At 34.9% G+C, this 25948-nt stretch overlaps 1 protein-coding gene across 1 annotated transcript in view; it reads left to right on the top strand.

The window, feature by feature from the left end:
* The window catches only part of LOC145297748 (DNA replication licensing factor mcm2-like), a 56365-nt gene extending 35002 nt beyond the window's left edge, over positions 1–21363 (top strand). Inside the window, exons 10-19 of the mRNA XM_080143978.1 lie at positions 894–1085; positions 3898–3991; positions 5081–5331; positions 7162–7326; positions 8504–8578; positions 11532–11618; positions 11998–12150; positions 13887–14069; positions 17431–17586; positions 21139–21363. Coding sequence (XP_080000104.1) covers positions 894–1085; positions 3898–3991; positions 5081–5331; positions 7162–7326; positions 8504–8578; positions 11532–11618; positions 11998–12150; positions 13887–14069; positions 17431–17586; positions 21139–21249 — 1467 coding nt within the window. The 3' untranslated portion in view covers positions 21250–21363. The remainder of the gene's footprint in view (positions 1–893; positions 1086–3897; positions 3992–5080; positions 5332–7161; positions 7327–8503; positions 8579–11531; positions 11619–11997; positions 12151–13886; positions 14070–17430; positions 17587–21138) is intronic.
* The last annotated feature ends 4585 nt before the right edge of the window (positions 21364–25948 follow it).

The raw sequence follows: 25948 nt of genomic DNA, 5'->3' as shown, positions 1-25948 counted from the left end.
AAAAGACTGTGCTCCTTGTCGAGTCTGGCCTCAAGAATGACATATGAACACAGTCCATGAAAGATAAAAATTGCAACTGGTCTAAAAAAAAAATAAATAAATGGATAATTCCGGGAATACAAAGTGTTAGCAAAATGCAGATAGTATTTTTAAAAGGGGACAATATCCATCCTTAAAAACTAGCCTCTGATATAACTCAAAAACTTGTGTTATACCTGGGTTATAGGGTTTTGATTTTTAAATTCTAGTCAAATTGAAGATTTAAGAAAATAGGTTTATAATGAATTTCAAGGCAAACCAATGGTCTCTACTTAATTGTGATGTTGTAATAATGAATATATCCAATAATTTAAAAAAAAAAAAAAAAAAAAAAAAAAGGCGATGAGGTAGGAAAAAATTAAAGAAAACATTTTTTAACAAAAATTAGCAAAAATAGCATTTGACTAAAAAAAAATCACCAAAGAGTTCCAAATAATGTGTAACTATTGCCATTTTAAAAAAAAAAATAAATTGTGCATGTTGCCTTGTTTTTAGCATAAGAGTTACTTCGCTTATGTCACGTCTTCCCAAAGAAATGAGTTTTTTTGGTTTTTTTTATATATGATCAAAAACTTTTTTTTTTTTATTTAAATAATGCAGTAATATTTAAGTACTTCTGACATGCCAATTAAGTAGATATTGCTTTTAGTTGAAATTGACACAAGATACTTTTTTTTTTTTTTTTTAGCTTTTTTTTTTTTTTCCGAATTTCACTATTATAGTGTACTTGCACCAATAAATAAATAAAATCCTTATAAACGGTGATATGATATGTGAAACAAACCTTAACGACAATTGTATTGGGTTTTCCATTTTGTTCCTGATAAAATTTGATTATGTAACTTTTGTTATAGGAATTGACCGGAATTTACCACAACAACTACGATGGCTCTCTTAACACGGCGAATGGCTTTCCAGTGTTTGCAACTGTCATTCAAGCTAATTACATTAGCAAACAGGATGAAAAACTTGCTGCAGATAGCATGACAGATGACGATGTTAAGGCAATTGTTGCTTTATCAAAGGATGAGAGAATTGCAGAAAGGGTAAGTTCGTTTTTTTTTTTTTTTTTTTTTTTCCTCCCTCACATTAACATAACTTTTATAAAGAAAAATTTTATTTACTATTTATTGAATATTTAAGTTAATAGTAACATAAAACACTAAAATGATTTTATAAATATACTATTTTTTTGTAATAATGGCGATTTAACGAAAACAGCTGAAGAAATTAGAATGTTTATTCCTTTAAATCTTAACATAAAATTTGGTGCATATTTAGAATTACAATGACACTTATTTTAAAAAAAAAAAACAGAATTTTCATATTCCAAAAATCACATGAGTTTGGCTAGTAACTTTTCTATTTGGTTAGTAAACGAAAATATTTAGTTGTCAAAGGTCAACTAAAGATAAATTTGTTCGTAGAGCTATGTTTTGTTTTTCTACTTCATTTTGTAAAATTTAATTATGTTAAAAAACAATGACCCTCTTTCTTTTTCTATCTCCCTCACTTCCTGACTGATTTCCGAACTTAAAATGTCCCAAACATTAATACTGTAACCGTTTTCCCTCTCCTATTCCAAAACTCATTCATGTTCTGCAGGGCAGGGAACAAAAATGATAAAATCCACTATAAAACAACCAAACCAAACACTATAAACTAGCAATTAAAGATACAAAAAGTTTTAAGAATAAAAACCTTCTACAAAATAACAGGAAGCAACATGAATACTATTTCCAAAGCAACTGGATTCGGCATTAATATGCCATAAAACCAAACCAAACTACTCCTATTGTTTTTTTGCTCAGCCAACACCCTTACACACACCTCCACTTTCTTTTCCACCTTCACGTCATGGGTTCCAGCTTGCCTGCCTACTACAACTTTTTTTATTTTTTTTCCGCAACACACACCTCCACAAAAACCTCAGCAACGCCGGGCACCCAGGCTAGTTTAATATATAAAAGGCAAAATGGGTGCAAGCTTTTTGTATTGAGGTTCTCACGTCGGTTAAATTCTGCGAGAAGTTTCTGCATACTTCTCGGGTCGTAATATCTCATATTCGCAAACTGACATCCTTTTTTTTTTTTTTTTTTTTTTTTTTTGATCGAGTTAAACAAAATTCCCACTGTGGCATCGTCTCTGGTGTTTGTTTGGCTTTTTTGTATAAAGCGAAACTTTATTTTTATTATTTTTTTATTTTTATTTATTTTTTTATTTTTTTTACAAGGTGGTCACCACTTACCAAGGCCTGGAAGCCACTTGGGGATAAGGGTTATTGCGTATACAGTACGTTAATGTTGAGATTTGATAAAGTGTCTTAAGGGGGAGGTTCGTCAGGAATTTGTTATGTTGGACTTGAAGACATCCAAGTTGTAGTCAGGTGTGAAACAAGCAGACGGAAGAGTTCCACAGGCATGCACTTCTAAGAAAGAAACTTTGTTCATGGAATCTACGTTTTGGTTTTGACAAAGATAAAGAGTGGGGAAAATTTTTGACAGTGGTTTCAGCTAGACAGGTTTTCGAAAAGTGGCAAAGCATTCTTGGCCTTCGGGCTGAGATTAATGCTTCACTTAAATTATTTGGTCTTTGGTCAATGTAGTGGAAACCCTTCATACTTAGTGCCAAAATGCCCCTTTTTGGGGGAAGATAGTTTTCCCCCACATTAAAAATGACGTCTAATTTGCTTTCGTGAGGAAGCAAATAAATAAAATGACAAAGCAAGAAGCTAACCTGGCCCCTGGCCAGTTTAAAAGATGTGTGGCGACTCCTTATCCTCTTTGGCCTAATGGTTAGTGAGGAAGAATGATTACCCTACATTTTCGAGTTCGATTCAACTTTTTTTTTTTTTTGTCATCCTTGTGCCAATATCCTCCACCCAGGAAAAAGTTAATTACCAACTCATTGAATTCACTATACTCTTTTTTCACGTTCTTTTCCTCCTTCGTGGTACGGGTTCGAGCCTGCCTGCCTGCTACTACTTTTTTGCTCAACACACACCTCCAAACACCCGGGTAACACCGGATACCCAGGCTAGTTAATTCATAAAAGATGCAAGAACTGTTGGTGTTGATTTCTAGTTAAAAAAAAAAAATTAAAAACATAACATGTACAAGTGAATTGAAAATAATTTGCGTTTTTTAAAAGCTCATAATTTATTTCTGATAAAAATTCTTACAACAAACAAATATAATGAAAGTGGGTGCTTTACCATGAAAATCAAGGGAGATAATTCTAACTTTTGTTAGAAACCAATAAATTTTAACTGGGGATCAAACACTAACAAAAAGGACTTATCTTTGAATATTCTCACAATGGCAGTGATTCTTGTAACAACTAAAACTTGGATTTAGTTTACAAAAACAAAGCTGTTTACTGAATTTATATAAATTTCGGTGAACGGTTTTTATTTTTATTTTTTCCTGACATGTAAGTGCAACATAATGATATGCTTTTATTTTTTATTTTTTTCATATTCCGTAGAGGTGTTATCATCACAAAGCACCTAAAAATGTATAAGGTAGTTTTACTTAGAATTCAATATCGGCATCAGCATTTGTCACCATCTTCAAGCTGCTTGGGAACTGCAACTGTTTTCAGGGATGGATTTAGTCTTGTAACCCCTCTCTTTCTCTCCTCCATTGTATCTTTTTTATGAAATGTTTCTAAGGAAAAGAACAATTGCTGTTTTGGGATCAATTTTGTTTTGAGTGAGTTGTATAAAGAGTTTTTTTTAGTCCTTTCGAAATATTCATAAAAATCAGTCTGTCCATTGCAAGTTTTTCTAAACTTGATACAGCGTGACGCTTTTTTTAACAACGTAAATCTAATTTCTATATTTTTTTTACTCAACAGATTTTTGCCAGTATGGCTCCTTCCATTTATGGCCATGAAGATATCAAAAAGGCCCTTGCACTTTCTCTGTTTGGAGGCGAATCAAAAAATCCAGGTGCGTGGAAACTTTTTTGCATTGAAAATTTCCGCAGATTCCTTTCAGCTTTTTTTAACTAAATATGAAAGTCAGAATTAATTATTTTAAAAACATACATTGTTTAAAAATTGCCCTCAGCTATTTGATGTTTCTTTCTTTTGGGTACTATTGTGCCTTGGGAACCGGATTTCTGTAGATGTCCGTTTGGGCTCTTACTGACACCTGCCATAAACTGCCAGGATATGCAGAGCTCTAAAGAAACAGAAAATATTAGATATCAATTTAAAAATAAATGAACAATAAGTTTCACTTTTTTTTTTTTTTAAAATAAGAAAAAATTTTTTAAATAAGAAAAATTTCTCTTTTTTTCTGCACATGATTAAGGTACTTTTGCACCTTAGGCACTGGTTATTGAGGGAGAGGGGGTCATCTCCAAGTGAAAGCCGCGTTAACTGAGAGAACAAAAAAAGATTAGTAACTTTTTAGTTTGATATAGATTAGATAGCTAGACATTTTGAATGTCCGGATACGAGTCTTACCACCACCCAACCTAAGAACAATTGGAACATAAGGAGCATAAAAAGGTTGAGATAAATTTTCTGCAAGAAAATTACAAATATTACATGAGATCTTATTTGACACATCTAGAAAATATAGTTTTGGAACGTTGCACAACTGTTTTTTAAATGTTTGTTTATGGCAAGTTAAAAAAAAAAAAAAAAAAGTGGACATTGGGTTTACTTTTAGCAGCCTTGTAACTCTAACTTCTCTTATTTTGTCCTTTAGTCCTCACATTCCATGAGCGATGTTTCTGACAAAAGGGAGAATTGCTTTCTGGGTCGGAATATATCCATATAACACTTATGTTAGCTTGTTTTTCATCTTGAAGTTTTTTTTTTTTTTTTTTTTTTTTTTTTTTCTTTTACATCAAGTGACTTGATGTCTTGTCTGGAATGATTTCCATTTCAAAAATAAAAAAAAAAGTATTGTGAATCTTTATCAATACAGCATGAACAAGAAAGTCTAAATCTATGCGGTTCGTGTAGCATAAGACCGTGTACAGAATTCAAATTTAGACTTCCAATAATGTTTCTTGTTTCTTTACAGGCGGCAAGCACAAAGTGAGGGGAGACTTGAACATTTTAGTTTGCGGAGATCCTGGCACGGCCAAATCTCAATTTTTGAAGTACGTTGAAAAGATTGGACATCGTGTGGTTTTCACCACTGGCCAAGGAGCTTCTGCAGTAGGTTTGACAGCATACGTGCAGAGGAACCCGGTCTCTAAAGAGTGGACCCTTGAAGCTGGAGCCTTGGTTTTGGCTGATAAAGGAATTTGTCTTATTGATGAGTTTGATAAGGTGAGTTTTTTTTACATCCATTACATGATTTTGATTCTAGGGTGGGGGTGGGGCACTCTGTCTTGCCTGGTCATTAAATATGCTTCAATATATTTTAATTCATACAGATTTTGTATTTATTATTACAAAGCCAATTCTCTATTGAATATCATGGAGTAGTGATTTCAAGTTTTTTTTTTTTTTTTTTTTTTTTTAAATGACTAAGGTTCCATTAGCTAGAATCAAAACCAAAGCATTTAGCACTCAGTAGTGTTTCTTACCATTTCAGCTAACCCACTTCTAGCTATGATTGAATTGGCGCACGCGTAAAATTAATAGAAAACGTCCGCAAGTTGAAATGAGCATTTTGCATTTCAACTTGCTGACATATTTCTGTGCGTGTTATTCATCGATCCAAACAAAGCCTTTACTCGCTATATAACCCATCCTTGGTGCACAATTACTATTTCCTGTTAATTTCAGTGTTATGTGACCAATAGTTTAAGAGTTTAGTAGTTAAATATTTACAGACAGACACACATTGTTTTTATTTATATAGAAAATGGTAAAATGTTACTGTATGGGAACTTAAGAAGAAATTGAAATTCCAAAAATTCTGTTTAATTGATGTCTAATAACTACATGTCAAATTTAATGCAAATCTGAAATATTTTAATTCTTTAATGAGGATCTGTATCTGTATCCAGTACTCTTAAGAAATTATTTTTTAATTCTTCACAGCAACTGAAATTTTGAATATTTATTAATTGATGTCTAGTACCTGTTAAAATTTCACAAAATCCTTTACCTTTTTTACATTAACTAAATATAGCCCACATTACCCACTGTTACACCTGCCATGCCTGGTGTTACCAGATCAGGCTGTCTGAAGATATCGGCTTCCTGACCTAAAATACACAAAACATTTGTTATTGTTTTGTTTTTTTCCCTTAAATTTATGCTCATTTTCTCATTAAATAATGGCCTCTATTAATCCCTAATGCATCGAACAGATACCATAATACTTTGTTTGCTGCACCTTTATAGCAAAAGTCCATTCAAAATTTGGTGCTTGTTGAGAGAGTTGACAGATCGATTTTTTTTTTTTTTGTGATTTTAGATCACTAAATTACGAAAATTCGAATAGAACAACTATTGTTTTTAGTAATAAAAAAAAGTCTATCACTATAGGTTGAAAAATACTGTGGTCATAAATCATAAAATGAGGGAGATAAATCAGTTAAACAGAAAATATTAAAAATAATAAATAAATAAACAATTCACAAAAATATTAATTTATTTAAACAACAAATAGCAAAAACAGTAAGTTAATTAAATTAAATAAAATTTGAATATTTTCCATAATAAATTTTTTTTAAACAACAAACAGCAGAAATTTCAGTTCTGTTTTCATAAAGTTATATATATAAAAAATATTATGCAATCTTCAATGTTCACATCTATGTAAGATGCAATTTCCCCTAGTTTTCTGTGAAAACTTATAAATTTCTACTTGAATTCTCATAATTTTAGAATATATATATATTACTATTTTTGACATGACAAGTAATATTGTTTTGCTTAAAATGACATATTTAAAAATATCATTCTGTCACCTCTCTTTGAACAAGCAACCAAAATTTCAGCCAGATCAGCCTTTTAGTTTCTGAAAAAAAGTGGAATAAACGGACAGTTTTAAAAAAAATACTATTAGATATATTAAGATATTTATTTTATGTTTTTAATATGTGTGTGTGTATATATATATATATTGTGTGTGAAATAGACTAAGAGATATAGATGTATTTATTTTTATATTTTAATTTACATATATATTCAAATTTTTCTCAGATGAACGACCAGGACCGAACAAGTATCCACGAAGCAATGGAACAGCAAAGTATTTCCGTATCTAAAGCTGGAATCATCACTTCCCTTCATGCTCGATGTGCTGTGATTGCTGCAGCCAATCCAATTGGCGGAAGATATGACCCATCACTCACCTTCTCTGAAAATGTAAATGCGTTTTTTTAATTTTTGTTCAATAGTAGGAGTGTCGTATGTGCAGTTCACTCAACAGTTTTGTATATATTTCTCTTAAGGAGCATTATTTTTCCAATAAACAAAATTTAAATTGTATGAATCATTAAAGGAATTTTAGCCAAGTTTAAATTCAAAGTTTTGTTGTCCAATATATTCAGAGATTTTGTGGGGGGTAGACTATTTGGCAGGATTTTTTTCTCTCTCCTTCCTTACTAAGTTTTATTGTCCAATTTATCAGGGTTTTTATATATATATATATATATATAGAGAGAGAGAGAGAGAGAGAGAGAGGGTGGTATACTATTTGGCAGGATTTTATTTTTCTGTTTCTTCCTTGTTTTATCTTGTTTTTTTTTCCATTTTCCACTTTGTCTTGACTTGCCTTCCTTTTCCCTCTCATGCCAACTCTCTTTGAAAACAGAATATGTTAATGTTGTCATGAAGGCGAAGTCTTTAAACAATTCATGATGGGGTGGGGGGTAGGAGAGATAGATGACCTTTCATCGCTTTCAACCCACTTATCAAATGAATTAAGGAAAAAAAAAAAAACTTGATTCAACAAATGAGTCAAAATACCTTAATTTGAGCAAAAAATTGATATTAAATAACCAAAAAGGATCGATATATTGCAAAACAAAAACAACCAACGTTCACCACACGTGTGCACTTGGTGTCTTTTCTCCTTATTTTGACTTAAAACTTAAGTTGAAACACATTTGAGATAGAGAAAAAAAAGTTTCTCTCTCTCTCTCTATCTCTATCTCTTTCTCTCTCTCTCTCATATTCGTGTTCAATTTTTTTGTGCCATTCAATAATTATATCCCTGATAAATTCTTAACTACTCACAAAATGTCATTGGACAGCTGAAGACCTGGGCCAAACAATTAAGGACAACCTCACAGTATTATCTGGCCCACAAGTAATTGGTTTCTAGCGATTGGATCAGGGGTGGTTAGCCATATTCTGCAATCTGGCCAAAGATCATTGAAATAAGACTATGATGGTGTGAGATGTAGCTTTTGCTCAGGAGGAAGCCAACGCAATCCGACCAGGATGATAGCCACTAAAAGAACAAGTATATCCCTAATAAGTGTTTTCTACTGGTCCTAATTACTTACAAGATATAATAAGGATTTTTTTTCCTTTTTAGGTTGACCTGTCTGAACCAATTTTGTCTCGTTTTGACATTTTGTGCGTTGTAAGAGACACAGTCGATCCTATTCAGGTGAGTAGAATTTATTTACTATATTTGACTGCTTTAAAAGACTCTGGCGAATCACTCAGCATCTTAGGTAGCTTGTCAGCTTCTCTAAGAATTCCAGTATTTTAATGGCCCTTAAATTAAACTTAAAAATAATTCTTAGATCCTGTTTATTTTAATAAGTGTTCTGGAGTTTTCCAATTTTAGCAGATTTCAGATATAATGGAAGACTTTAAATAGAAAGAAAAAAAAGCTTATCACACCTGGCTATGAATATAATTGTACAAATCTTTGTGATCATACCCAGTACGACCATGCCACAAAAACATTGCAACAACTTCTGTTAGATGGAAGCAGATTTTCATTTAATATCAAACGTTTTGTATTTGAAAGGGAATTAACTCTTTACCTTTTGTTGTCTTGAAATAATGTGCATTTTCCTTTTTTTCTTTTCCCTCCTTCTTTTCCCTCTTCTTTTTCCCTCTTCTTTTTCCCTCTTCTTTTTCCCTCTTCTTTTTCCCTCTTCTTTTTCCCTCTTCTTTTTCCCTCTTCTTTTTCCCTCTTCTTTTTCCCTCTTCTTTTTCCCTCTTCTTTTTCCCTCTTCTTTTTCCCTCTTCTTTTTCCCTCTTCTTTTTCCCTCTTCTTTTTTTTTTTTTTTTTTTACATAGGCATCACCACATTATCAAGGCCAAGAGGCCACTCAAGGATAAGGATTAAAGAGTGTACAGTAGAAATTGGACATTATAGTAATCATTAGTAATGAAAATTTGGTAAAGTTGATAACTTATATGGAATGGCTCATCAAGAACTTATTTACGTTAGACTTGAACACAACCATATTGTAGTCAGCCGGAAAGCAGGAAAACGGAAGACAATTCCACAGGCATGCAGTTCTAAGAAAAAAGCTTTGTTCATGGAATCTACGTTTAGGTTTAGGCACAGATAAAGAGTGGGGGGAATTATTGATAGTGTTTACAGCTAGACGAGTGTTTCTTGTGAAAGTTTGGCGAGGGGGGGACCATAGATTGAAGCTCATTCGAACACTTTCCATGAAAATAACGATACATCAGAGACAAACTCGCAACATCTCTTCTGTGAGATAAAGGTTGCAAGGAAGAGAAAATGACATCTCCTACGAGGCTACGAAGTCTATTTTGAACTCTATCAAGGCAAGCCAAGTCCTTTCTAGCAGCTCCTGCCCAGATGTGGCAACAGTATTCCATCCTTGGACGTACCTGGCTCTTATATAGATAGAGAATAGCATCAGCAGTGAGATATCTACCGGATCTATAGAAAGATCCCACCATTTTTCCAGCGGCCTTGGCAACAGATTTGATGTACGTGTTCCATTTAAGATCAGGAGTAATGGTCAAGCCAAGAAGCTTGTCAAAACTTGAGGCCTCCTGAAGACGAGAGCCATTCATTTCAATTGATGTCAGATGTGGATCAGAATGTTGATGATGTAAAGAGAGAAGCTTGGTTTTAGATGCATTAAAAGTAACCAGCCATTCTTTACCCCATTGTACTACGTGCTCAAGATCAGAGGAGAGAGAATTGGAGAGAACTTGGTCGTTTACTGTCTTAGATGTGCTACCATAAATGGTAGTGTCGTCAGCATAGATGTCTACAAATGATGTAAGAGTGTGATTTGGAAGATCGTTAATGTAGATCAGGAAAAGAGTTGGGCCCAGGATGGACCCTTGAGGGACACCGGCATTAATACTGTGAGCTTCTGATTTTTGCCCCTCAACTACTACTCTTATGAACCTATCAGAAAGAAATGATTTAATAATTGAGAAGACATTTCCAGCAATATCATAGCTAGAGATCTTATGAAGTAAACCTTTATGCCATACCCTATCAAAGGCCTTAGATATGTCAAGAGAAATTGCCCTAGAAAGGTTGCCTCCGTCGAGAGATTTGCTAATCCTATGAGATATAACTGTAAGCACATCTGCTGTAGATCTAGCAGAACGGAAACCATATTGAGTGTCACTAAGAAGGTTATTTTTGTTGAGATGGTTGATTACTTCTGTATTTAACAGATTCCAGCAACTTACTCATGACGCACAGGAGACTTATTGGCCTGTACTGAGAGGGTGATGAGCGATCACCTGAATTCTTAAATACAGGGCATACTGATGAAATTTTCCAGGGAGATGGGAAACTATTCTCCTTAAGACAACGTTTAAACAGTTTTGTAAGTATGGGCGCTAGTTCAGGTTGAAGTTTTTTGAGTACTATAATTGGAATACCGTCAGGGCCAGTTGCTTTACTGGAATCAAGGTTTTTGATTAGCTTGGCAACATCACGTACAGATATACGTATATCACATAGCGTGTTTTCTGATACAGGAGGAAATATTGGGGGTTGGCACCCTTGATCGCAAAAGGTAGAATTAGCTGCGAAGTTCTTGACAAAGAGTTTGGCTTTGTCTGATGCTGACGAGATTACCTCAGGTCCATTGATAATAGTTGGGATGGAGCACACGCTTCTGTTCAGGATTCTGTTTGCTATTTGCCAAAACTGGTGGGAACCAAGCCGCTGCTCAGCTACTTTGGACTTAACAGATTGAGCATACAACCCTCTTGCATTCTTTATTACTTTCTTACAATGGTTGCTGGCAGTCCTGAAAGCGGCTTTAGTTTTCATACATCTATTACGTTGGAAACAGTGGAAAAAGTAATTTCTGTTTTTCTTTTTCCCTCTTCTTTTTCCCTCTGCTTTTTCCCCCCTCTCCAATATTTTAATTTTTTAATCTCTGGATTAAACTGTGCAAGTACCAAATTTGTTTCTGGAGGAAGTACTGTAGCAACTACAATTTATTATGTCTGTATTCTTTCTTCGTTTGTAATTAGCAATAATTATATTTGTTAATCTATACTGAAGCGTTTTCATCCAATTCTTCATATTTGTATCTTACCATTTACATTAAAAGCCACATTATTTCATGCTTAATTTTTTTTTTTTTCTAAAGGATGAACGCTTGGCCAGATTTGTTGTGAGCAGTCACATGAAGCACCATCCCAACAGCAACGACGACATCCAATGGGATGAAACCATGGTATGTTTGATTCAAAAGCATTTCACATTAAAACTTTGGTGCTTATTTAGAATTACACTTTTTAAATTAAAAAAAAAAAAAAAATGAAACCAAACATTACAAACTAGCAATTGAAGATACAAAGAGCTTGAAGAATAAATTCCTTCTACAAAATAAATGGATGCAACATGAATACCATTTCCAAAATAACTGAATTCTGCATTAAATAACCTGAGAAAGGTTTGATATGCCATAAAACAAAGCAACCAAACTTGACATACTAATACTGTCGGAAAAGTATAAACCTCTAAACTGTATTCAGTTGTGTATGATGAATCCTTTTGCTTCAGTATTTTCCAAACTGGGTTGATATACCATGAAATTCTTTGTTGCATTTCAGATTTCCTTGAACGTGTCTGGAATCGAACCAATTCCTCAAAGTCTTCTCAAGAAGTACATCATCTATTCCAAAGAGAAAGCTCATCCCAAGCTCCACCAGATGGATCAGGACAAAGTTGCTAAAATGTATTCCGAATTGAGACGAGAATCTATGGTAAGTTATGTATATACACATGCATACACAAGTAGTATACCTGTCTCAGGATGGTTAAAAGCAATAAATGTAGCATTTATTTTGTAATGAAGGCCCCTTCCTGTCGATTTCAATATATGAGCTAAGTTGTTTTTTTTTTTTGTTTTTTTTTTTACATGGAGGTCACCACTTACCAAGGCCCAGGAGCCACTCGGGGATAAGGGTTATTGCGTGTACAATAATCAGTGGGATAGTATCGTAGTAATAGTTAGTATTGGGGATTTGATAGGTGTCATTACTTAAGGGGGTGGTTCATCAGGAATTTGTTTGTGTGGGACTTGAAGTTGAATTCGGGGGGAGGGACAGGCAAGCGGAAGAGAGTTCCACAGCCGTGCAGTTCTGAGAAAGAAGCTTTGTTCATGGAATCTACGTTTTGATTTAGGCACGGATAAAGAGTGGGGAAAAATGACTGGTTTCAGCTAGTCGGGTGTTTTTCGTGAAAGATTGGCGGGGGGGGGCAGAGAATGGACCTCAGACGAGCACTTGCCATGGAAATAACGATAAAACAAAGACGGGCTCGCAACGTCTCTTCTGTGGGAGAGAGGTTGCAGTTGTTTACAAATTGACACAAATGATTTGTTTATAGTGGTGAAGGCTTTGTGTAGAACCAACCACACTTTTTGGTACAACTGTTAATCTTCGTTGGTGCAATGGCTGCCACAAGACAGAGCAGACAGAAGACCTCAGGTTCTGAATCAATTTTTCCTTCTAGATGCAGGTCTTAACAGAGACTGGGAGTGCATCTCCTAGTGAATTAAACCCCCATCCTACCAATCTAAAAATTTCTATGACTGCGCGGTACATACAGTACCTAGCCTACCTAAATGGTCACCTATCTGGTACTGGCTAAGCTTATTGTTGCTTAACTTTGGGGATCTGCCGAGAACCTATGTGTCAAAGTGATTGTGCCATATAATTTTATAATATATATATATGGTACAATTTTAGTGGCACACTCTTAATAGTGAAGTTGACAAAAAAAAAAAAAAATGATCTGCTCACTTACCCTGTTGCCTGGAATATATATTCAATAATTCATGAAGTTTTTGTGCCATTTTGATTTTTAGCTATGGAGTTAATCTGGAGAAGTACCAAAAAGAGTATTGCAACATGAAATTGTTTCAGTTGAGATTATTGTTCTTTAGTATACAGTGTGAACACTATCCTCCACCGACTGCTTACAATCCAGAAAGAAACAGGAAAATTTTACCCACTGGGTGTCTCTTGGTAACTTGCCATGTCTGTGACGCGAGATCTTGCTATATAACTCCTAACTCTAGTCTATTTACTTTTTATGGAGTTTTCCATTATGTGGAAAAATACGTTTTTAATATTTTTACACACCCATGTTTTTTATCACAACATTTAATTGATCAATTTTTAAATTTTGACAAAATATCCGTGATATTTTTGTGTTTCTGCTTTTCTGTAAATTTTTTTTTTTTTTTTTTTTTTTTTTTTTTTTTTTTGTAGTAATTGAAATTTAAAAAAAAAAAAAAAAAGTATATGAATGCGGTATTATGGTGACTGCAAAAGTTTAAGAGAATAGATCAAAACGATGATGCACAATCCACACCCACCCATACAACTTGGCCTTGTGCCACACTCATTGTGTAATTTTATTTTTTGTAATCTTTTAAACTTTTTAACCATAGAATCCATATATATTTTAAAAAAAAAATCTTATTCACTTGTAGGCAACTGGCAGTATTCCTATTACAGTCCGTCACATAGAATCGATGATTCGAATGGCAGAGGCTCATGCCCGTATGCATCTTCGCGATTACGTTAACGAAGACGATGTTAACATGGCCATTCGCATAATGTTAGAAAGTTTCATCAGCACTCAAAAGTTCAGTGTCATGCGAAGTATGAAAAAGGTAAGAAACGTTTTTTATCAGATTTTGTGACTCCCTCCATCAATCTTCGTCTCCAACTATCTCCGGTCCTGGATATGACTTTAAACTATATCCAATGGTGAGGCTCCAGCTTATGGGCTTTGGGGAGTGTGCCACCCTTTTAGTTGCGATTGCTCCCAGGTCCACTCTAACCCGGAGTGGTAGTACCTGTTAGGGTCTCAACTATGGGTTAAAAAGAAACCAACTAAAAAATACAAATATATTCTATTAAAAAAATTTTCTTCAAAATCACTGGATTCGGCATTAAATAACGTGAAAACGGTTGATATGCCGTAAAACAATCAACCAACCATCTGTCTCCGTCTCTCTCTCTCTCTCATCTCCGTCTCTCTCTCTCTCTCATCTCCGTCTTTCTCTCTCTCTCATCTCCGTCTTTCTCTCTCTCTCATCTCCGTCTTTCTCTCATCTCCGTCTTTCTCTCATCTCCGTCTTTCTCTCATCTCCGTCTTTTCTCTCATCTCCGTCTTTTCTCTCATCTCCGTCTTTTCTCTCATCTCCGTCTTTTCTCTCATCTCCGTCTTTCTCTCATCTCCGTCTTTCTCTCATCTCCGTCTCTCTCTCATCTCCGTCTCTCTCTCTCTCTCATCTCCGTCTCTCTCTCTCTCTCATCTCCGTCTCTCTCTCTCTCTCATCTCCGTCTCTCTCTCTCTCTCATCTCCGTCTCTCTCTCTCTCTCTCATCTCCGTCTCTCTCTCTCTCTCTCATCTCCGTCTCTCTCTCTCTCTCTCTCATCTCCGTCTCTCTCTCTCTCTCTCTCATCTCCGTCTCTCTCTCTCTCTCTCTCATCTCCGTCTCTCTCTCTCTCTCTCTCATCTCCGTCTCTCTCTGTCTCTCATCTCCGTCTCTCTCTGTCTCTCATCTCCGTCTCTCTCTGTCTCTCATCTCCGTCTCTCTCTGTCTCTCATCTCCGTCTCTCTCTGTCTCTCATCTCCGTCTCTCTCTGTCTCTCATCTCCGTCTCTCTCTGTCTCTCATCTCCGTCTCTCTCTGTCTCTCATCTCCGTCTCTCTCTGTCTCTCATCTCCGTCTCTCTCTGTCTCTCATCTCCGTCTCTCTCATATCTCCGTCTCTCTCATATCTCCGGCTCTCTCATATCTCCGGCTCTCTCATATCTCCGGCTCTCTTTTTGTTAAGCTGTCTGAAGATATTCACTTTCTGAGACGAAATACAACATTGATGCTTTTTGTTTTTCTTTCCTTTTGCAAAACTTGATTATGTTCTGCAAAACCAAAAACAACCCACCTTCTCCCATTTCTCCTTTCTCTTTCTATTTCTCTCACTTTTTGACTGGTTTCCTAACTTAAAATGTATCAAACATTAATACTGTAACCCTTTTCCCTTCTCCCATTGCAAAACTCATTCATGTTCCGCAGGGCGGGGGAGCAAAAACGATAAAATCCACTATAAAACAACCAAACCAAACACTACAAACTAGCGATGTAAGATTTCGAAGAGTTTGAAGAAAAAAACCTTCTACAAAATTACTGGATGCAACATGAATACTATTTCCGAAGTAATTGGATTCGGCATTAAATAATCCAAAAAGGGTCGATGTACCATAAAACAACCAAACCAAAATCTTATATCCGTCTTTCTCTTATCCTATCATATTGACTTTTTCAAGGATTTGAGTTTAATTTTTGTTTTTTATTTTTCTCTTAGGCTGATTTTTGCCAAATCTATAGAACCTTTTTTTTTTTTTTTTTTGTCAGTGGAGCATAATCACGTTGACACACCGTTGTTGGATCGCCAAAGTTAAGCAACGTTTAAGCTGGTCAGTACTAAATGGTTGACCATTTGGTACTTCCAGGTGCTGTATGTGCTCTACCCTTATCTCGTTCATATAGTCGTTCTGAATTTCTTCTGGACTCGGTGCTGATTCAGGAGAGGTATGGTTAGAGATTGCACAACCCTTGCGTCACAATTACATGCGCAGCTGCTCCTACAGGGATATCCTTTGTCTTCAAAGACTGAGCAGAGGCATCGATCATCATTGGAGCATCAGAATATGCTGATTGCTGCTCTCCCATCCCCCTGCAGAAAGTAAAAGTCCCTTAATGGGACCCATGATGTCTTTGGATGGGATCCTGGTGGTTGAAGAACTTGAAGGTCAGGTTTAGCATCCCCACTTCCTAACATAACACTTTGGCCCTTACCTTGGGCTAAACAAGTGATTGATGATGCCCGATCCAATCACTCTGTGGGTGATGTCAGCCCTTTTTCAGATATACACAATGTGAATTATGACAAGGGCTGTAGGGCCAATTTGCATTAACAGTAACCTTAATGAAACAAGGATGGCTTTTTACTTCTGCAAAAAATAAAACAGAACAAGGAACATTTTTTCTAATGAAGAATTTTAAATCTGAAATTAATAAGTATTTCAACTTGAAAAAAAAAAAAAAATTTATTTTATTTTGCATGTTAGCGTGTTTTTAAAATGTTTTTTCTGTTTATTCTATATTTTCCTACTGTATTGTGTTAAAAAATGACTACCTTTCTCCAATTCATGTTCTAGCTTTTTGGTCCCCCGTCACCCTTGTCTGCTTGTCTGTCCGCACTTTTCAATAACTACACTTTGGAATTTTTTTAAATTTTGCACAAATATTAAACATTAGTAAAAAGTAACAGAATGGATTTTCCGGGAAAACTCCAGTTGCTGCCCCTAGGGATGGATGCCTTTCGGGTTAAAATGACTAAAATTGACACTTTCTTGCTTATTAAAAACAATTGATGCCTTGGATTTTTATAAAGTTTTCTGAAAAGTTGTAACTGATTTTTATATAATCTTGTTTGTCTATACCTCACGATAACTATTGGGTGTGCTCCAGGGACTCTTTTAGGGCAAATAAAAACACTCCATTCTTTGGACTTTTACCATATTTGTCCAAAATTTTCTGTGTATGTCTATTTAGCAGTTTTGCATGGTGCTGAACTCAAATTTAAATATGTTAAGGCCTTGGGGACTTTTGAGGCTAAAATGGGGGGGGGTGTGGGGTAAATGATTGACTTAATTTTTTTTTTTTTTTTTTTTTTTTTTTTTTGCATGGTGTAAAACTCAAATTTACATATGTTAAGGCTGAAAACTGCACTATCGGTTCATTTTCATCAGGATTTGACATCTCTGGGTGAGGGAGGGGAGGCAATGCTGAACTTAGTCTTTTTTTATGCCTCATTCACTGTGCACTCACGGGGGACCATGCACGCCTCGTTTTTTTTTTTTTTTTTTTTTTTTAATCTTGTTTTAAACACTACTTTGTATTAATTTGTTAATATTTCTTTTTTAGTAAAATGAACTTGTTTTTTTTGTTTCTCCTCTGCAGACATTCAGTCGCTATTTGTCGTTCCGCAAAGATAACAACGAACTCTTGCTCTTCATCTTGAAACAATTGTCACAAGAACAAATGACTTTCCAGAGAAATCGATTTGGCGTCCAACAAGAACAGATCGAAATCAACGAGAAAGATTTGGCAGACAAGGTAAGATGTTTTGTTGGAATTGGCACTTCTCTGTTAAAGCGAAAATCGAAATATTAAATTTCAAGTAAAACCAATGGTATCTACTTAATTGTCATTTCGCTATAATGAACACAAAAAAATAACGTAGAAAGTTAATTATTAATGGAAACGGTAAAATTAGCAAAAATTGTTTTGCTAAAAAAATAATTTTTTTATTTGAACTTCAATATTTAGAATTTTATGATTGTAATGAAGAAGCACATAAAGCTTTTTTCTTTTCCATTTTGTTCGTTTTCCTTTTTCTCTTTTTCTTTTACTTTTTCTCATTTCCTTTTTTCTTGTTTCCTTTTTTTTTTCTCGTTTCCTTTTTCTCGTTTCCTTTTTCTTGCTTCCTTTTTTTTCTCGTTTCCTTTTTTTTTCTCGTTTCCTTTTTTTTTCTCGTTTCCTTTTTTTTTCTCGTTTCCTTTTCATTTCTCGTTTCCTTTTCATTTCTCGTTTCCTTTTTTTCATTTCGCGTTTCCTTTTTTTCATTTCGCGTTTCCTTTTTTCATTTCGCGTTTCCTTTTTTTCATTTCGCGTTTCCTTTTTTTCATTTCGCGTTTCCTTTTTTTCATTTCGCGTTTCCTTTTTTTTCATTTCGCGTTTCCTTTTTTTTCATTTCGCGTTTCCTTTTTTTTCATTTCTCGTTTCCTTTTTTTCACTTCTCGTTTCTTTTCCTTGTTTTTTTTTTTCTTGTTTTCCTATTTTCCTTATTTGTTTTCCGTTCTTGTTTCCCCCCTTTTTTTCCTTTCCTGTTTTTTCTCTTTATTGAATATTATATATAGTACTAATTTCAAAAGTTAAAACAAATGGCTCGGGCGCCATGAGCTAGAATCAAAACCAAAACATTTAGCAATCTAACCATTAGAGCTATCGAGACATAAATAAGAAAGATTTAAAATTAAACCACTTAAAGCTATGAATAATTTATGCAAAAGTAATAGAAATATGTTGGCAAACTGAAATAAAAATTTTGTATTTCAACTTGCCAAAATATTTCTGCACGTTATTCATCCATCCAAACAAATTTTACTCGTTATAAACCATCCTTGGTGTATGATTACTATTTCCTGTAAATTTCCGTGTTATGTGATTAGTAGTTCAAAAGTTTATTGGATAAATATTTTCACACATGCATACATATATTTGTTTTATTTATACAAATCAAAATTCTATTTGCTTATTTTCTGTAATTTTTATGTACACTAATATTTTTCAATGATAAAGAAGTATATTTGTTTTGTTTTATTTCGAATATTTTAATATCTCAAATGTAAATAAGCATAGAATTGTTTATGGAAAGTATTCACATAATCTTGCAAAAAAAATGTAAAATAATTTTTTTTTAAATTAAGTAAATTGATTAAAATTTTTTTTTTTTTTTTTTTTTTTTAACCTGTCTGTTTAAATGTATGTTTCTATAAAAAAACTTTTGACAGAGGTGACTGATTTTCACAAGATCAGTATCGTTTTGAAGCTCGACCCTTCAAACGATAAATATCGAGTAATTGACTGAAATCATTAATTCTTTCACCTCCTCAACTGCACACTTTTCTACAAGGAGGGGTCGCATTTTTCATCAATATTTTTGAAAATCATCCCCTCTTTTTGATTGACTAGCCTTAATTTAAACCTTCGCCACTTCTGGTTTTGCAATGGACATAGCGGTAAAGATGTCACTTTTTTTTTTTTTTTCTCGCGTTCTTTTCCTTTTTTTTTTTTCACGTTCTTTTCCTTCTTCGCAGTACGGGTTTGAGCCTGCCTGCCTATTACCACTCTTTTTTTCTCAACACACACCTTCAAAGATCCGGGCAATGCCAGGCATCGAGGCTAGTCATTTTATATTTGATCGGATAAGTTTGTTGTTGCAGTGTCCAAGAAAGAAAATGGCTGCTGTGTTTGAATTTTATGTAAAAACTGAAACTGAGAGAAATCCTTTCTTTCACATATAAATTATAAAGATAATTGAGCGCTTCTACGTTATTGGGACGACAAAATTTTGGAAATCATAAAACTGAATTTCACATGAAAACAATGGTATCTACGTATTCCTCGTATTTGTAAGATAATTATATCCAAAAATCGTTTCGATTTAAACAAGATGGCCACAATTTTTCACCTGCTAACAGGATTAAAGTCTTTTTAGTATTTCAGCAATATTCCGGTAATTTCGACTGCATAATTTGGAAGCTACCATTGTAATTTATCAAAATTTACAAAAAAAATCAGTAGAAACCATTGTTTTTTTTTGTTTTTTATCTGAAGACTCCATTTATTGAGTACAAAAGTTTGCTTCTCATAAAAGTTTATTTTTCTTTTTATATTGAACAAGAAAAAATATCTTTTGAACATTTTTATCTCCAACTATCAATAATGGTTCAATCAATACGCATGGTAAATTAGATTTCACACCGTCAGGAATTGGCTATTAGTCGATGCTTGGCAATTCATTGAATTATTTTGAAATTGTCAGACACCCTCCTGACAAGTTGGAATATTATTTCTTCTAGCCGCATTAAATCATTGTCATTAACATCAAAACTTGTTGAGCATATTTTCTTTTTAGACCCGTGTATTTATACATTAACATATGTGTATTTATAATGTAATCATATGAAAATGTACTTATGACTGGTTTTCCTGTAATCAACAGTTGCTCTGTGTGTATGTATGTGCGTGCATATAATAATTTAATAGTGATAAGAACATAAGTATTTTCCATAGCTAGATATAAATTATACATTGTAAGTTTGCTTCACTCAAAAAAATACTTTTTCATATTGAAATATTAAATCTATCCTTTTAAACATTTTCATCTTCAACCACCAATTGACTGCAAATAACAGTTTAGTGCACATGGCAAATTACATATTTCATATGGACAAGAATTGGCTATTAACCGACGCTTTGTAATCGATTGAATCATTTCGAATTTGTATGCTTCAGTCAGCTTCACAAGTTTGAATATTGTTATTTCTTCAGTTTGTATAAAACGTTGTCATAGCATCATTTATAAGATTTGTTGGGCGCATTCTAATATCTCGGCAGCCATTTTCTTTGTAGGCTGCTGTGTCTACACATTACTAAGTTTAGTTAAAAGATGAAAAAATTCAGCTTTGTTATTTGTCAATCTGCCATTATCATTATTTTGTTATTTGACAGACTGACTTATCTCCCTCTGAGATAATAGCTGTGTAGAAGCATTTAATTGTCTGCTATCTCTTTGTTTATCTATCTGTTTATATAATTATCTATCTATCTATCTAGCAACAGAGATTTGAATAGTGACATGTTTTGACATGTATCAAACTTTGTGACCAATCAGTTTGCACCGGAAGTTTCCGAACTGCCATTCATCATTATTTCGTTATTTGACAGATTGACTTATCTCCTTCTGTAATCACCAGTTGCTGTGTGTAATCATTTAATGGTAATAAGAAAATCAGTATTTTCCAGAGCTAGAGATGTTCCATCATATTTGTTTGATTCTGTGATAAATTTATTAATTTTAAATTTTTTTTTTTCCCCCTCCAGGCACGGCAAATAAACATCCACAATTTGACTACGTTTTTCGACAGTGATATTTTCAAGTCGAATCGTTTCAGTCATGACAGCAAGCGGAAGATGATCATCCAAACGGTTTAAGACAAAACATTTAATAAAAAAAAAAAAAAGTTCTTTCTGTTGAGCTTTATGCGCTCAAAAAAAAAATCATCTGTACATATCGATTTGAAAAAAAAAAAAAAAACAAAAAACAAATATCAACACTCTTCGTTTAGATTCATTCTCCAGCTATAAGAATCAGCTGTTTCAAACAAAATCACGTTCTTTGAAATCAAAAGTTCTGGCATTTTTCTTTGTCATTTTTTTTTTTTTTTTTTTTTTTTTTTTTTTACATATTGAGTCGACACCCCACCTTACCTCTCACACACACATTGAGCCCTCCCCCCTTCTTTTTTTTTCACATGTTGAGTCAGCATTTGTTATCATTCCATAATAAACAAATTATAATTATTTTGTTTGTGTTTTAATTTCTTTGAAGAATAAGCTATCATCTTTTTAGTGCCTCTATATTAATATGCGTTATCTTTACTCTCCTCTGTTAGGTACATCGACAAGACGTTCAATATGAGACAACGTTCAGTTGTAAACGTGTACTGTAGATGCATGTTTTGCTGATGCATATGAATTGCAGATGTTGCAGCGATACATGATTGGCAAAAGAAGAACAGAAAATATCTCTGGCCAGAGATAATCTCTGTTTGAAAAGTGAATTGGGGGGGAAGTCACGCTGAGGATCAATCTTTGACCAAAACAGCGAATCTGGTTATGTGCAAGTCATAGACAAGGTCAGATGTGTTGTTTATCCGGCATGCATGCAGGTTGATTTTTCATCGGTCAAAAAAACTTGTAACACAAAGTTCGTTTTTGTATAAAAATTATTTTCGGTACTTCTGCCGTTTAAAGCCTGTTTTTCCGTGAGTCTTGCTTGGGCAACGCCTAGTGGACAACGGAAACCGCTGGACTGAGTGAACAGAAGTCAATAATGAAAAAAAAAATAAAGCAAACAACTTATGGTAATAATTTAATAAATTTTTTTTTTTGGGGGGGGGAAATAAATGTTTTGTATCTTTGAATTAGTAAACAAATTTTTTGTTTTGTTTGTGTATGGAAAGTTTTTTTTTTTTTTTTTTTTTTTTTACTACCTTCTCCAGTGTAGTATAAACACCTCCAACCTCCCCATGCTAAGAATGGCTTTCGAGGTTGAGGGAGCTTATTCCGAAAGTCATTCTTGACATGGGGAGATTGGGAGTGTTTATACTGAAATTATTCATTTTCCTTCCCTGTCACAAAATTTGTTGCTAGAAGTGCCCTTTTTTTTTTTTTTTTTTCCAAATTTTTACTGTCTGCTCACTTGCGTCTATTTTTGTTCATTTGGTATAATCCGGCATTTGCCAAGCACTGCTTAGAGACTCACGGAAAAGCGGCCTGTAAACTGCAGAAGTACATTGTTTTTTTTTTTTCTTCTTTATTGCCTTGTGTGCATGTGCCAAGTTAGAGGGTGACTGGATGGAACTACGAGCTCGTCTAATGTTGATTTGCCTACTGGCTGTTTGCTTCTCCATTCTTTTGCTTTCCTCTAGGTTATATATGACTTGCTCTCTGCAGGTGCACTAACCTTGGCAGCTGTGAGCGTCAAATATTTGACCTTTCACCACTGGTGGCATCCATTTTGACAGCCTGACCACAGTGTGTTTTGGCTACCAGCTGTCATGCATACATATATAGCTTCACCACATGATGTATGTCTCGAGTGGGCGTCTGATCAGTGACCGTTAACAAAAGGCCAGAACCAGTCGAGGATGAAAAAACTTTAGAAGATGGAAAGAAGTGGGGGGGGGGAGTATCAAAGGAGAAATAGAGAGTGGAAGCTGGTCATTTGAGGTAGGAGTTTATCAAGGTTTATAACAAAAAGTAGAACTTCTGGTCAACCATGCGTTTGGATTCCAGCACAAATAAGGAGACAATTCAATTATAAATGTCAAGATCAAAATCAGCCTTATAATGAATACATTTATTATTAAAAAAAATTTTATTTTCTTAGTTTAAATTAAAAAAAACAAAAACAAAAAAAAAAACAGAAAATCCATCAGTGAATGATATAGCAAACAGACATAATACACTTCCTCTTAAAAGAGTAAGAAATTATATAACACGCTGCCAAAATAAAGGCGGAGCAGTGGAGTGCTTAAATTGTCATCATATTTCATGAACTCAAAGATTCTATTGTTAGCATTGGTTTAATTGATATTCTTCTATTCAGCTTTATGGTGACCTACCACCAGTATCACTGAAAGTACAGCAGAGAAGGATGAGAGTAGCCGGTCACTGCATGAGAGACAGCAAAGATGAAGCAAACAAGATAGTTCATACCAACAGACGGACATCCAAACTGTGGTTGGAGAAGATTGGCTTACGTTGATAACCTGCTACAGGACACAGGATTGGAAAGTGTTTGGGACTTGCAAACTGTCATGCGAGATTGAGAGAACTGGAGAAGTCGTATAGATTTGGTGGTGAAGCATCCTGTAAGACGACAGATGATGATATTCAGAATTTCTCCGAAAAAGACACCAGGGATTATGAGAGGACTGTGAAGGTTGCCAACATCCTAAGTGAAAGTGATTTTTGTGAAAAGAACTGGATTCAAACTTGGAACACCCAGATTGTCAGTCCATATCATTAATCACTAAGACCACCGTCACCTTCCAATGTGTAAATATCTCCACTGGACCATTTGTAAAAAAACAATTGAATACCCTAACATTTATTTGGTGGGTTTCTACCACTATTTTGTTTTATTTGTTTTGAAGTGATTATCAAGGCCCGGAAGCCACTCGGGGATAAGGGTTATTGCGTGTACAGTAATCTATGGGATAATTATTGTAGTAATCGTTAGTAATGGATATTTGATAAAGTGTCTTACTTAAGGGGGCGGTTTATCAGGAATTTGTTTATGTCGGACTTGAAGACATCCAAGTTGTAGTCTGGTGGGAAACAGACAAATGGAAGAGAGTTTCACAGGCTTGCACTTCGAAGAAAGGAGTTTTGTTCATGGAATCTACGTTTTGATTTAGGCACAGATAAAGAATGGGGAAAATTATTGACAGTGTTTTCAACTAGATGGGTGTTTTTCATGAAAGATTGGTGAGAGAGGGCTAGAGATGGAAATAACGATAAAACAAAGACAGGCTTGCAACGTCTCTTCTGTGGGAGAGAAGTTGCAGGGAAGAGAAAAGGGCATCCCCCACTAAACCACGAAGTCTATTTTGTACTCTGTCAAGGCAGGATATGCTGTTTTTAGCAGCTCCTGCCCAGATGTGGCAGCAGTACTCCATCCTTGGACATAATTGGCTTTTATACAGATAGAGAATTGCATCAGTAGTGAGATATCTTCTGTAGCAGTAGAAGGATCCCACCATTTTCCCAGCCTCCTTGGCAACAGATCTGATGTACGTGTTCCATTTCATATCAGGAGTAAAGGTCAAACCCAGAAGCTTATCAAAACATGGAACCTCCCTAAGACAAGAGCCATCCATTTTAATTGATGCCAGATGTAGATCAGAGCATTGATGATGTAACGATAGGAGCTTGGTCTTAGATGCATTAAAAGTAACCAGCCACATCTTCCCCCACTGTACCACGCACTCAAGATCAGAGGAGAGAGAACTTTGTCATTTATGGCCTTTGATGTGTTGCCAAAGATGGTCGTGTTATCAGCATAGATGTCAATGAATGATTTAAGTATGTTTTGGGAGATCATTGATGTAGATCAGGAAGAAAGTTGGGCCCAGGATGGACTCCTGAGGGACTCCAGCATTAATACTGTGGGCCTCTGATTTCTGCCCATCAATCACTACTCTTACGAGCCCATCAGAGAGAAATGATTTAATGATTGAGAAAACATTTCCAGTTATACTGTAGCTGGAAATCTTGTGAAGTAGGCCTTTATGCCATACCTTATCAAAGGCCTTTGATATGTCAAGCAATTGCCCTAGAAAGGAAGCCTTTATCGAGAGATTCACTAATCCTGTGGGATATAATTGTTAGCACATCTGCTGTAAATCTAGCAGAACGGAAACCATATTGCATGTCACCAAGAAGGTTGTTTCTGTTGAGGTGGTTGACTACTTCTTTATTTAGCATGGATTCCAACAACTTACTCATAACACACAGGAGACTTATTGGTCTGTACTGAGAGGGAGATGACTTATCACCTGAGTTCTTAAATACAGGGCATACTGATGAGGTTTTCCAGGGTATTAAGGCAACGCTTAAACAGTTTTGTAAGTATGGGGGCAAGTTCTGGTTGAAGCTTTTTCAACACTATAATTGGAATGCCGTCAGTCAGTTGTTTTACTGGAATCAAGGTTCTTGATTAGCTTGGCGACATCATGCACAGATATTTGTATGTTGCATAGCGTGTTGTCTGTTATAGGAGGAAATACAGGGAGTTGATGGCCTTCGTCGCATAGGGTAGAATTAGCTGCAAAGTTCTTGGCAAATAGTTTGGCCTTGTCTGATGCTGACGAGATTACCTCAGGTCCATTGATGATGGTTGGAATAGAATGCATGCTTCTGTTCAGGATCCTGTTTGCTATTTGCTAAAACTGGTGGGATCCAAGTCGCTGATCAGCTACCTTGGATTTAACAGACTGAGCATATAGCTCTCTTGCATTTTTTATTACTCTTTTAGAGTGGTTGCTGGCAGTCTTGAAAGCAGCTTTAGTCTCAGTACATCTATTATGCTGGTAGCTTTGGAAAAAGTGATTCTGTGCACGAT

This window comes from Euprymna scolopes, chromosome 18 (assembly GCF_053919585.1).
Source record: "Euprymna scolopes isolate OS-2025 chromosome 18, ASM5391958v1, whole genome shotgun sequence".
Taxonomy (NCBI): Eukaryota; Metazoa; Mollusca; class Cephalopoda; order Sepiida; family Sepiolidae; genus Euprymna; species Euprymna scolopes.
This window is presented reverse-complemented; position numbering and strand designations above follow the sequence as displayed.